Source organism: Thunnus thynnus, chromosome 14 (assembly GCF_963924715.1).
Source record: "Thunnus thynnus chromosome 14, fThuThy2.1, whole genome shotgun sequence".
Lineage (NCBI taxonomy): Eukaryota > Metazoa > Chordata > Actinopteri > Scombriformes > Scombridae > Thunnus > Thunnus thynnus.
The window spans coordinates 17,813,699-17,824,835 of NC_089530.1; the positions used below are offsets into that span (position 1 = coordinate 17,813,699).

At 40.7% G+C, this 11,137-nt stretch overlaps 1 protein-coding gene across 2 annotated transcripts in view; it reads left to right on the forward strand.

Annotated features, from left to right (window-relative positions):
• sh3pxd2ab (SH3 and PX domains 2Ab) overlaps positions 1-10,865 on the forward strand; it is a 49,434-nt gene extending 38,569 nt beyond the window's left edge. The window contains exons 8-14 of one of the 2 annotated variants that reach the window (XM_067610313.1): positions 1,041-1,154; positions 3,835-3,918; positions 6,426-6,543; positions 6,646-6,974; positions 7,172-7,221; positions 7,572-7,691; positions 7,864-10,865. In XM_067610313.1, coding sequence (XP_067466414.1) covers positions 1,041-1,154; positions 3,835-3,918; positions 6,426-6,543; positions 6,646-6,974; positions 7,172-7,221; positions 7,572-7,691; positions 7,864-9,798 — 2,750 coding nt within the window. In that variant the 3' untranslated portion in view covers positions 9,799-10,865. The remainder of the gene's footprint in view (positions 1-1,040; positions 1,155-3,834; positions 3,919-6,425; positions 6,544-6,645; positions 6,975-7,171; positions 7,222-7,571; positions 7,692-7,863) is intronic. The other variant, XM_067610314.1, reaches the window with a different exon arrangement.
• The last annotated feature ends 272 nt before the right edge of the window (positions 10,866-11,137 follow it).

Below are 11,137 nucleotides of genomic sequence, written 5' to 3' on the forward strand. Positions count from 1 at the left end.
ATCCTCTTTTATGGGTTGTCCACACAGCTGTCAGCCATATTGTATTCCTGTTACCACAACAAATATCATATGTGCGGCATACCACATATAGGGCGGCTTTTTTTGCCAGATTTGCTGCTTTGGTCTCCTGCTAAGAGCTGACGTGATGTCACAAATGTGGAGTGACTTTTGATTAATGTGCATATGGACTTTAAATTTGCAATAAGCTGTCATTCAACACACCTTATCCAACACAATAGATCACTGTACTCAAGTCACCTCATTTGGAGCAGATTTTGTAGAAGTGAAACATTGCTTTCTATGTGCACCTTTCCAGCTGAGGTGTTAGTCATAAAGCAGTTGTCAGAGCCAAAGGAACCAAGTCAAATCAGCTGCAACATTGCAAATGGATATTTCAGTGAGTAACAGCACACCAGCAATGTCCTGCCCACTAAAATCATGACTGATCCTGATGAAACGCAGGTTTAACAAGTCCTCGTCATGAGTCGAGCAACAGCCAGGCGGTGTTCCCTCTGATGTTCTTGGCCCTGGCTGTAGTTATAGATTCTGTTGGCAGCGCAGTCAAGTTGATTTTTTTTTTTTTTTTTTACCTCATGTTCATGTTCATTTGTAGCTCATCCCTGTGATCTGAGATATTTTATCAAATCGGGGTTCAGTGACTAAAACAAAGACACAAGTGATTTATCAGGGGATATAAGACAAACTAGAAGATCTATGGTCACATCAGCTGACATCATCTGTGCTAATTTTTGTCCGTCTTTGTAGAGATTTATTATGTTCACTTCTAGGGAAGGGTTCTTATCACAGGCCAAGAATTACAGGCAGAATGTCAACAAAACTTCTAGACCCTAAAAGACATTGTGATCCTGCACTTTCTATCATTTCATGTATCTTATCTTACACGCATACAGTCTATGTTATACCTCTCTTGTTATGTGATGCAGTGCATGTTTGTTAAATGTCCTGCACACTCTACATCTGATTACCTCGGTAAACTCTACATAGTCCTGGTGATAGTCAGCTCCTTTGTGTTTCCACAGGTTGGTGGTTTGTCAGCACTGCAGAGGAGCAGGGTTGGGTCCCTGCTACCTATCTCAACTCCCACAGTGGTACACGGGATGACTTGGAGCTGGGCGCCTCAAAAGTCGGGGAAGGTAAGTCACTGTAAACTCTCCTGCCCCTGCCCACCCACCCACACACAGACACCACCTCTGCCCTCAAATCCTCAGTCTTTGATCTGTGACAAAATGGAGCAGACTCACCCCTGCTTCACCACTGCCAGCCTACGCTAACGGCTGACGCCGGGCTGGTGTGAACAACTCTCTCTGTCTGCCTGCCATCATAAGCACACTTGAACAGAGTACAGATTCAGGCCTGAGTAAACAGCAAGGAGCAGTGCCAGGAGAGACCAGACCACAACCGAGTGCGGAGGTGCACTGGAGTGACGTGCTGTACAGTAATGCACTGTACAGTAGAGATGCGATGCAATATTAAGTGATATGACCTCCGTGGAGTGAGCTCATGAAAGAGGCATGTGTTTCCATCAGCAGTAAGGAATAAAACATGAGAGTATTTAATGAGTCATACTCTCTAAATTATGGATATTGTTAATCAGTGTAAGCTCTGACTTGAATTATGCTATTTCATGCAATTGCTGATAAGTTACAGTACAGTAGACAAGTGCTGATTTTGTGAACTTACTGGAGTCAGAGCAAGATCCAAAACCTTGATAGGAAACACACCTATGTAAGTTGTTTTTTTTTGCCAGAATATCATGCTGACAAGTGAAGTTTGAGATGGAGTCCAATCATGCAATCATCTCGAGACATCTAAGAGGAGCTCAAGCCATCTCATTCTTCCAGCATTTTTCGATATTAGTGTAGACAACATTTTAATCTTAGTGCAATAGAGCTCAATTAGTGTCACATACTCAGATTTTGATAGTTTTGACAGGTAGTGAAGCAATTGCAGCTTATTCGTTAAGATTTATGCAACATTGTGTTAGAGAAAACCCAACAAACTGGAGGCACGGAAATAATTAAGTTGCGTATTACATTTCCAAACAAACATCAGGATTTTCCAGCACTCTGGCCAAAACATCTTTTGCTGTACAATTGGTACGCTCTGAAACAATGGGACCCAGGATCCCCTTGGTGTTGTATATCTTATGACTCAGGGATGGAGTCAGAGAGAATACATGAGGCCAGGCAGTATTACAGTTTAACAGTATGTTGAATGCCCTTTTCTTCCCATTTGAAACTTTCCAATACATAATCTACCTATCAACAGAAAAGATTTCAACATGTATGCATAACGCAAATGTATGACCACACACAGACACACGCATACCTAAATGCAAATGTCTACACCCAACACTCCTATCTACCTGGTCAGAGATAACAGGAGTTTTCTTGCCAGCGAGTTTTGGGAAGGACAATCTGTCAGTGCAATTAGTGTTTATATGTCTAGTCAGTCATGGGAATGGCATGAAACTCATAAAACATCTCTTTGTCAATCTTGTGGTCTTCAGCAGTCTGTACCACCTCATTGTCACAGAAAAAAATGGAAAACATGATAGTTGTTTTGAAAAGCCAAAAAAAGAGACATGTTTAAAGCTCCGCCGACTCGAGACATGAGTGACATTGATGGAAGCATACATATGCTTATCCTCCTCCTTGTTTTGGTCATATTTTATACAAAAAATAATAATAATAAACAATTGCTTAAAGGAATACTTTTGGGAAATATGCTTATTCGCTTTCTGCCGGAGAATTAGATCAGAAGATTGATACTCTTGTCACATATCTGTACAGTAAATTTGAAGCTAATGCAAGCTGCCAGTTAGCTTAGCTTAGCACAAACTATGAAAACAAATGACAACAGCTATTCTGACTGTTCAAAAGGTAACAGAATCCGCCTATCTACATTAGGTATCATTTGTTTCATCTGTGTAAAGAGCAATTCAGCGTTTTACGGGAGTGTTATGTGCTGGACTATTTTTTGCCTTTGAGTAGTTGCCTAGCAACCAGTGGAGACCAGGAAGTTACTGGTCCCAGTGAAATTTGTACGAATCAAGCAAATGGATATAATGTGTTCAATGAGTTAGTGATGTTGGCGGTAGCTTCGTATTTATTGTCTAGACATGAGAGTGGTATCAATCTTCTCATCACAGCAAATTCTAATAGCAAATAAACATATTTGCCAAATGTTGAACTATTGCTTTAAAGTACTAAGCTTAACTTAATCACATTAAAATACTTTTATTTATTTCAACCCATCTCTCAGATTCTATTTCCATCACTGGAAATTACATACGGTAAGATCATTTACAGGAGCTTCTTTTATCATTTTGACATGTGACACAAGACTTCTCAGTTGGCAGAAATAATTCCTGTCTCCACTCTTTTGCCTATAAAAGAGGTAGGAAAATATAGACCTTCTGAGGCACACAACTCCAACCAGCGGCACTCTCAGCTGCTCTATTAATTGGATGGCATTCCTGTAGCAGCAATGCGTGTCCCAGATGCTCTAACACGACAGGATGGGGAAACCATGCTAACAACATCCTAATTACAAGCCACAGAGAAGATGTCTTGGTTTAACACTTCCTCTATAACCTTCACTCCTCAAACCACCCATCCATCCACTCTAACTGTCCATCATGTTTGGCTTTGTGGTCTTGTTTTCATGTCTCCCATGTGGCTAATAATGGGGCTCCTTTGGTCGGGTCCATGTCATTTGTGTGCTGTGTGTTTGTGCAACATTTGTGCTTGCTCTTCATGTTTTCCATGTTTGTTTGTTCATTGTTGTCTGGTCACCATCTGTGTCTGTTAGTTACTAAGCGACATAAGGCCCATCTGAAGAGGCTGGACCGGAGATGGACGTTGGGGGGTGTCATCAGCAGGCAGCAGAGCCGAGGTGAACTGAGACAGATGCTGCATCACCTCCTTCCCTCCCTCCCTCCCTCCCTTTCTTTGTTATTGTTCTCTTCGCCTGGTCTTATTTATTGTCTCTTATCACAAGACTAAACTTGCCCTTCTCCATATGCACATAATTGTTCAGTCTTGCATTCTGTGTTGTCTTCCAGCAAATGTCTTTATCATGAGCCACAATCCACCACAACTAACCACTAACTGACGTTAATATGAAATGAGCCTGGAAAGCAAAGGTGAAATCAGCAACTTTTATATACACCAATTATTGATGCTAAGCTCAAATTATGCTACAAAATTGCTCCATGCAAGCGTTTTCATTATAATTAAACACTGTGTGCCAAAACCAATCTTCTCAGAATCACAGAAAAAAAAAAAAATGCTACCCACTCATCAAAAAGTAGTTGCGTATTACACTTTGGAATGCCTTATTCCACATTTTAGAACCATATTTTGCTTTTTTATGAGCAAATGAAGCGTGTGTGTAGTTTTCTAATGAATATGTGCTCTACCAACATGTGGTAGAAACAGACATTTATCCTTCTGTGGTGCAGATAACAACTAATATTGACAGATTAACAAAGAGCCTTATTTATCTCTTACTTAGTTAGCAAGAAAATCACATTCTCAATGACAAACTTGCACATGTTCTTCTTACCAAGGGTTTTTTTTCACAGGAGATGCATTTGGATTGCTGACAGAGGAGTGAGGATAGGCTATTGAGTTCAGCCCAAACTTTGCGCTTGGCAGTAGTTTCTAGAGAACTAAATGCTGCTCTCTGGAGTGGAGAGAGAGTTGTTTCCACCCTAGGACTGAAATCCTGCTTTGTGTTTAAAAAAAAAAAAAAAAAAAAAAAGGACAGATATTTTGCTGACTCCACAAGAATGATTTATAACACTGATGCAGGCGATGCATGTTGTGGTTAACATAACATCTGATTCAGAGTTTCCCTTCATTGCACTGCTGGATATTGTTTGAGAGAGGTTGGTGAGAGGAAAACGTTCTACCAGCCCCAACACAAAGAGGCCGGAAGAACGAGGCAAAAGGAAAATAAAGTGTACAAAAATATCCTTTACCCGCGAAACTTACTGTAGTTTTTGCAAGTCAGGGGAATAACTATCCCACACCCATTCACCTACTGGGAAATGGGTGGAGAAAAGGAAAATGGAATAAAACTGTATGTGACCAGAATGTGACTGAATGACTGTATACCAACTAGGAGGACAGCATACAAAACAGCTCCTCTTCTCCCTTCTGAACACACCTCTTCTCCCTGCACCGTCTGTGTTTAGACAGGAATTGCCATAATGACAGGAAATGATGTCTCTGCTATGCCTGTTGGCCTTGTGGGAATACATTAATCAGCATGGAGCCACTGCTCTCTGCTATGTGCCCGAGTTAGGAGATGCTCGCTGTCACAAGGCCAAGGAAACTGTTAGGACACTAGCTTGTGCCATATGCTGTAGTCAATACCAGTAAATTGCATTCCACATTTTTAGGAATACATACAAGTACTCCCAGATATTGTTACTGATAAATCAATACTGTCATGATGTGTTTCTCATGATAATGATGCTAACACTACAAGCTATTTTGTGCTATGTGATATACTCTACTGCTGAACAATATTCAATGTATTGTACATCACACTATATGTGTAACTTCAGAGAAACATATAACCACCACAAAAGTAAAATAACTAGAGCTGCAATCAATCGACAGAAGATTAATTGGTAACTATTTTGATAATCAAATAATTGTTTCAGTCATTATTTAAGCAAAAACACAGAAAATTTGCTGGTTTTAGCGTCTCAAATTTGAAGATTTAAATCTTTTTCTTTGTTATACATAATAGCAAACTGAATATGTTTTGGTTTTGGATGGACAAAACAAAAAGTCTGAAGGTGTCGCCTTTGACTCTTTTGATATTTTTTTTTACTATTTTCTGACATTTTATATACCAAATGATTAATTGATAAAATAATCGACAGATTAATCAATTGAAATTTATCGTTAGTTACATTCCTAAAAGAGATTAGTTGTGTACTATATTTACTGCATTATAAAGGGCTTTCAGTTTCGAAAAACATTACTAGACAAATTTTATGAAGCAGAGTGTGCCAAAAACATTTAATCACACATTACTCACATCTGGTAGCTGAACTGCCAGAAAGCACAACAGTTCAAGTCTGTATTAAAGAAAAGACACACCTCTGCTCTAGTATCATATAAAATTGGTGCCAATGGATCACAAAATAATATATCATGATATATTACTGTACAAGTATGTTGCCGGATGATATAATAGTGATTATTAGTTTACTGTTTTCTCTTATAACTGCAGAATGATCATGTGAATGTAGAGAGTCAATAGAAGATTTATAGAATACACATATCTTTATCTTTTCCTTATTTTTACTGGCTAAAAAAATATTTTGTTTTCAGTCCTCAAAACCTTAACTTTGTTGTCATTCTCTGCTATGGCTTTGACAGAAGAAAAGTACATGACAGTGCAGCCTTACACCAGCCAGGGCAAGGATGAAATTGCTTTTGAAAAAGGAGTCATTGTGGAGGTGATTCAGAAGAACCTGGAAGGCTGGTGGTTTATCAGGTAAGCTTGTGATCACTCGCCTTACTTTCAGGTTTCACTGTTCTCAACACAAAAAGCTCATCTTCTCATGTTTATTGTTTTCTCTCCTGACTAATTTCACAGATACCAGGATAAGGAGGGTTGGGCTCCAGCCTCTTACCTGAAGAAGATGAAGGATGACTTCTCTCCCCGTAAGAAGACTGTGACAGGCCCAGTGGAGATTATTGGCAACATCATGGAGATCAGTAACCTGCTTAACAAGAAAGCCCTGAGTGAGAAAGACGTGCAGACTGAAGGTGTCCCAGAGAGCCCCCAGGTGGCCAGGAAAGAGATCAGTTTGCCAATCCCATGCTCTGACTCCAGCCCTGTCAATACTCAACAGGATGGAAAAAGCAAAGCAGAGCCTCCTTCACCAGCTATAGCCCGTATTGCCCCTCATCGGGTGGAAATTGGTTAGTAATGTCACCGTAATGTCACCATAGTGTCTAAATTTCTCTCATTAACTTGTAATATAATCTGTGACAGTAGATCACTAATAATAACTTTTCTATTATTAGTAACTTGTTTCTTTCATTTCTTAAGGGTTACAAATGTTTATTCTGAAATGTCACCAAAGAAATGTGTATGTTCTTCTGTGATTGCTTCATAGGTTCTCCAGTTCTCAGGCAAAAACCTCCTCCTCGAAGAGATGCAACCCTGGTAAGAATGTTCGATATTTTAGTAATTAACCTTTCATCACAAAAAAGTGACTAAGATTAAGTGACTAAGATTGTTTTACTTATTTGTCCTTTTGTTGATGAAGAGCACAAACCTTGAAGAGGTGCCAATAAATATATATACCCCTTGTGAGCAATTGTAACTGACAGTGTACAGACTTTACTTTTATTCAGAGTTTTTATTCTTGTTCGAGGAACAAAACCAAATAATCCATAATGTAAAAGATAAATCAGACCCATTATGTTTGTATAAATTACTCAGATTAGTGGTCATGCACAGGAATTTTATAGAGTTACCAAAGTATAACTGTGTTGATCTCATTTTCTGCTCAGGGATTTCAGTTGCCCTCCCCACCAGAGCCCCCTACAGTTGAAGCAGAGTATTACACCATTGCAGATTTTCAGTCCTGTATATCTGATGGGATCAGTTTCAATGGAGGACAGAAAGCAGAGGTAAGCTATCTCTTGTAAAGTAAACCTTAGGGACAAAACTCTCTTCAACTTGTGTAACAACCATATATCTGTAGATTGATAAATGTATTCGTTATTGTTCAGTTACAAAATATATTAAAATGCCTCCGTACAAAGATTAAACAGATTTTAAACTTTTGAACATGTGTTTTAGGTCATTGAGAAGAATTCTGGTGGCTGGTGGTATGTCGCGATAGGAGAGAGGGAGGGTTGGGCTCCCTGCTCCTACATTGACAAACGTAAAAAGCCCAATCTGAATCGTAGAACAAGCACTCTGTGTCGCCCCAAAGTCCCACCCCCAGCTCCTCCTGTCAAAAAACAGGACTCAGTGGAGACTGCACCTCCCAGCAGTCCTGGGTCTGAGGCTCCAGAGTCCCCTGTGTCTCCTGGGAGGCCTGTGTATGAAGAGCCAGAATATGATGTTCCTGCCATTGGCGATCTGGATATGGAGTCTGAGTTTGAGTTTCTGAGGGGAGAAGCTTCCTTGGTGGATGGAAAGAATGAGGACACTTCCTCGGAGAAGGGATCCCATCTGTCCTCCAAGCCCTCCCCGGCTTCATCGCTTCACAGTGCATCCTTCAAGATGGGTGAGTCATTTGAAGATGGCCATGAGGCAGAGGTGGAAGCGGAGGGAGAGGAAGAGTGTATCTATGAGAATGACGGCTTCCGGCCCTTCAGGGAGACGCCAGAGAGGCAGTGCAGTAGGGACTCAAATTCCTCCAAGACAAGTGTCTTGTCAGAAACTGGCAAGGCTGCAAACATAAACCCAGCACCAGCGGGATGGAGATCTGCAGGTAAGAAGCTCAAGATTGACTTGAATGGGAGCCCATTTATAACCAAAGCTGAGGAGGCGTCTAGTCCTAAGTCTGCTTCCACTGAGTCCACCCCAGATCTGTCCAGACTCAAGAAAGATCAAGAGGAAAGCAAGGCATCCTCTGCTACCAAGTCTTCATCTAAATTAAAGCCAGTGGTACGGCCTAAACCACAGATGGCCAAGGCGTCCAGTGCTGAGAAGATGGACATCAGCACCTTGAGAAGACAGCTGCGGCCCACAGGGCAGCTGAAGAATGGCAGTAAAACTAAAGGCGAGGACTCTGAGACAGCCTCTGTCATCTCCTCTGAGGACTCCTTCTCTTCTCAGAGCACCTCAGATCTCTCCTCTATCTATTCCAAAGGTAGCCGGGGAGACTCTGACCTGGAAGGCTCTATCCTTTATCGCACCACAGATCCCTATGTAAAGATCCAAGAGTGTGAGCTCACCTTCCCTGCTGGAGTGGAGGTGGAGGTGCTGGAGAAGCAGGAGAGTGGCTGGTGGTACATTCGCTGGGGTGATACAGAGGGTTGGGCCCCGACGTACTACCTGGAGCCAGTCAGACAACAAGATGACATGGTAGGGTCCGAATCTGATGGCACTCCCACTAAACCTGGAAGCCTCAGCAAGTCCAACAGCCTGGAGAAGAATGAGCAAAGGGTGCAGGCCTTGAACAACATCAACCAAAACCTAAAGAAGGTCACCCCACCCATCCCCTCCAAGCCTCCTGGTGGCCTCTCCAAACCTACCGGCTTGTTTGGATCACAGAAGCAGAACAGCTCCAAACAGCAGCAGGTCGTCAGACCTCAGTCCGTCTTCATATCAGCCCCCATCAGGGATGGTCCCAGCCCTGTCGGCTCTCTCAGGAGAAACGAATCCCTCAACTCCACTGACCATCCTCGTGCCAGCCCCACAGTGCGCCGTAATGCCTCTTTTGGCACAGTGCCGCGCAGCCTGGCACCAAACAATATAGCACTACCCAGCAGGAACAGATCTGGTACCGGTAGCTCTGAATCCCTCGGCCTCAGCTCTCTGAAGAATGCTCTCCCTGTATCCACAGTGAAACCCAAGCCCCACATCATCCATAACAACCTCAGAGAGGTGTATGTCTCCATAGCAGATTACCATGGTGACGAGGAGACCATGGGATTTCCTGAGGGGACGAGTCTGGAGGTTCTTGACAGAAACCCGAATGGCTGGTGGTACTGCAAGGTTCTGGACAATGGCAGACCACGGAAAGGGTGGGTTCCTTCAAATTACCTCGAGAAAAAGCACTAGCGCTTGTGTGTGGAGCTGGCAGAACTCTGAACATGCGTGTAAAGACTTTTAAAAGAGACACATTTATTTTGTGAAAAAGGCTAACCCTAAGACATTAAGTTAGTATTGAAATCTTATCCGGTACCTTTGCCAAAATGAGCAGCCAGATCAGATCGTGACTTTGAATTGAAATGAGACATCTGGTAAAATGAGTCTACATGATACAGTGTCTGAGACGTTGCATTAGGAGCAATTTATTATAACACCAGATAGTGGAAGAATGATTAAATGCTTCAGTCGTTACCTTTAACTTGAAATAAAATGTCATTTTGTGTCCACCCCTTGAACGTTTCTTTTTTTTGTAAGTTTATAATGTAATTTTGTACAACTTTTTAAGCATTTAAAACTTACTGCATGTTTGAAATGATTCAATATACTGACAATGCCTTGGGCTGTTAAGATTTAACATTTTTCCTCCTTTCCTTAAAGAAAATCTCAGTTGTTGCCAAAGCTGCTTTGTGTTAGTCTGATCTTGGTGCTGTCTGTTTGCATGTTTTTTTAATATCTTTTTATACTGTATGTCACCTTTATTTTAAATATTTTACCCATTTAATTGTGTAATATTGTCCTAATGAAACAATTTGTGAGCATCTCTGATTATCACAATATTTTATTTCCCTAAATCAGAAATTAATCCCTGATGACTTCCCTGATATGAGCCTTTTGTATGTTTTTTTATTTTTATTTCAGAGGCTTTTGTCCAAATTACAAATTCCCTAACTTCAGCAAAAAATATATTTATTCATTACTTAAAAATAATATTATTACTTATTTTATTATTATTTTAAGACAGTTACTGATAAACACATTTTCACAACCGCTCAAACATTTCTAAGAGCTGACTGCTCTAATAATCCTGATAACATTAAAAATTTCTGCTGGGCAGTAAATTTGACATAACTTTTCAGCTGCAGTCGTGCGGGGATGCTCACTTTTGTTTTATGTTAACTGTGTGTTAACTGTGTGACCAGCGATGATAACTGAAGTGCCAAAAGAATGACTTAAATAAATGCACTTTTGAACAATTATTTGTACTTCCTTTTTTAAATTTGCATCACTTAATATTCACATTTGGAGTTTTAAGTATGATGCTTTTTTCATTTAGGCACACATTAAAGACATTTACTAATATTTTAATATAATGTTTGGTACCATTGTAAAGGGCTTTCATTCGATCTGTGAGTCTGTGTGACAAAAACACAAGTCACTTGAGCTTCAGTCATTGTAAATACCGTGATACATTTCACATGGAATACACATTCACATTCAACATACAGTACATCACATTAAAAACACATAT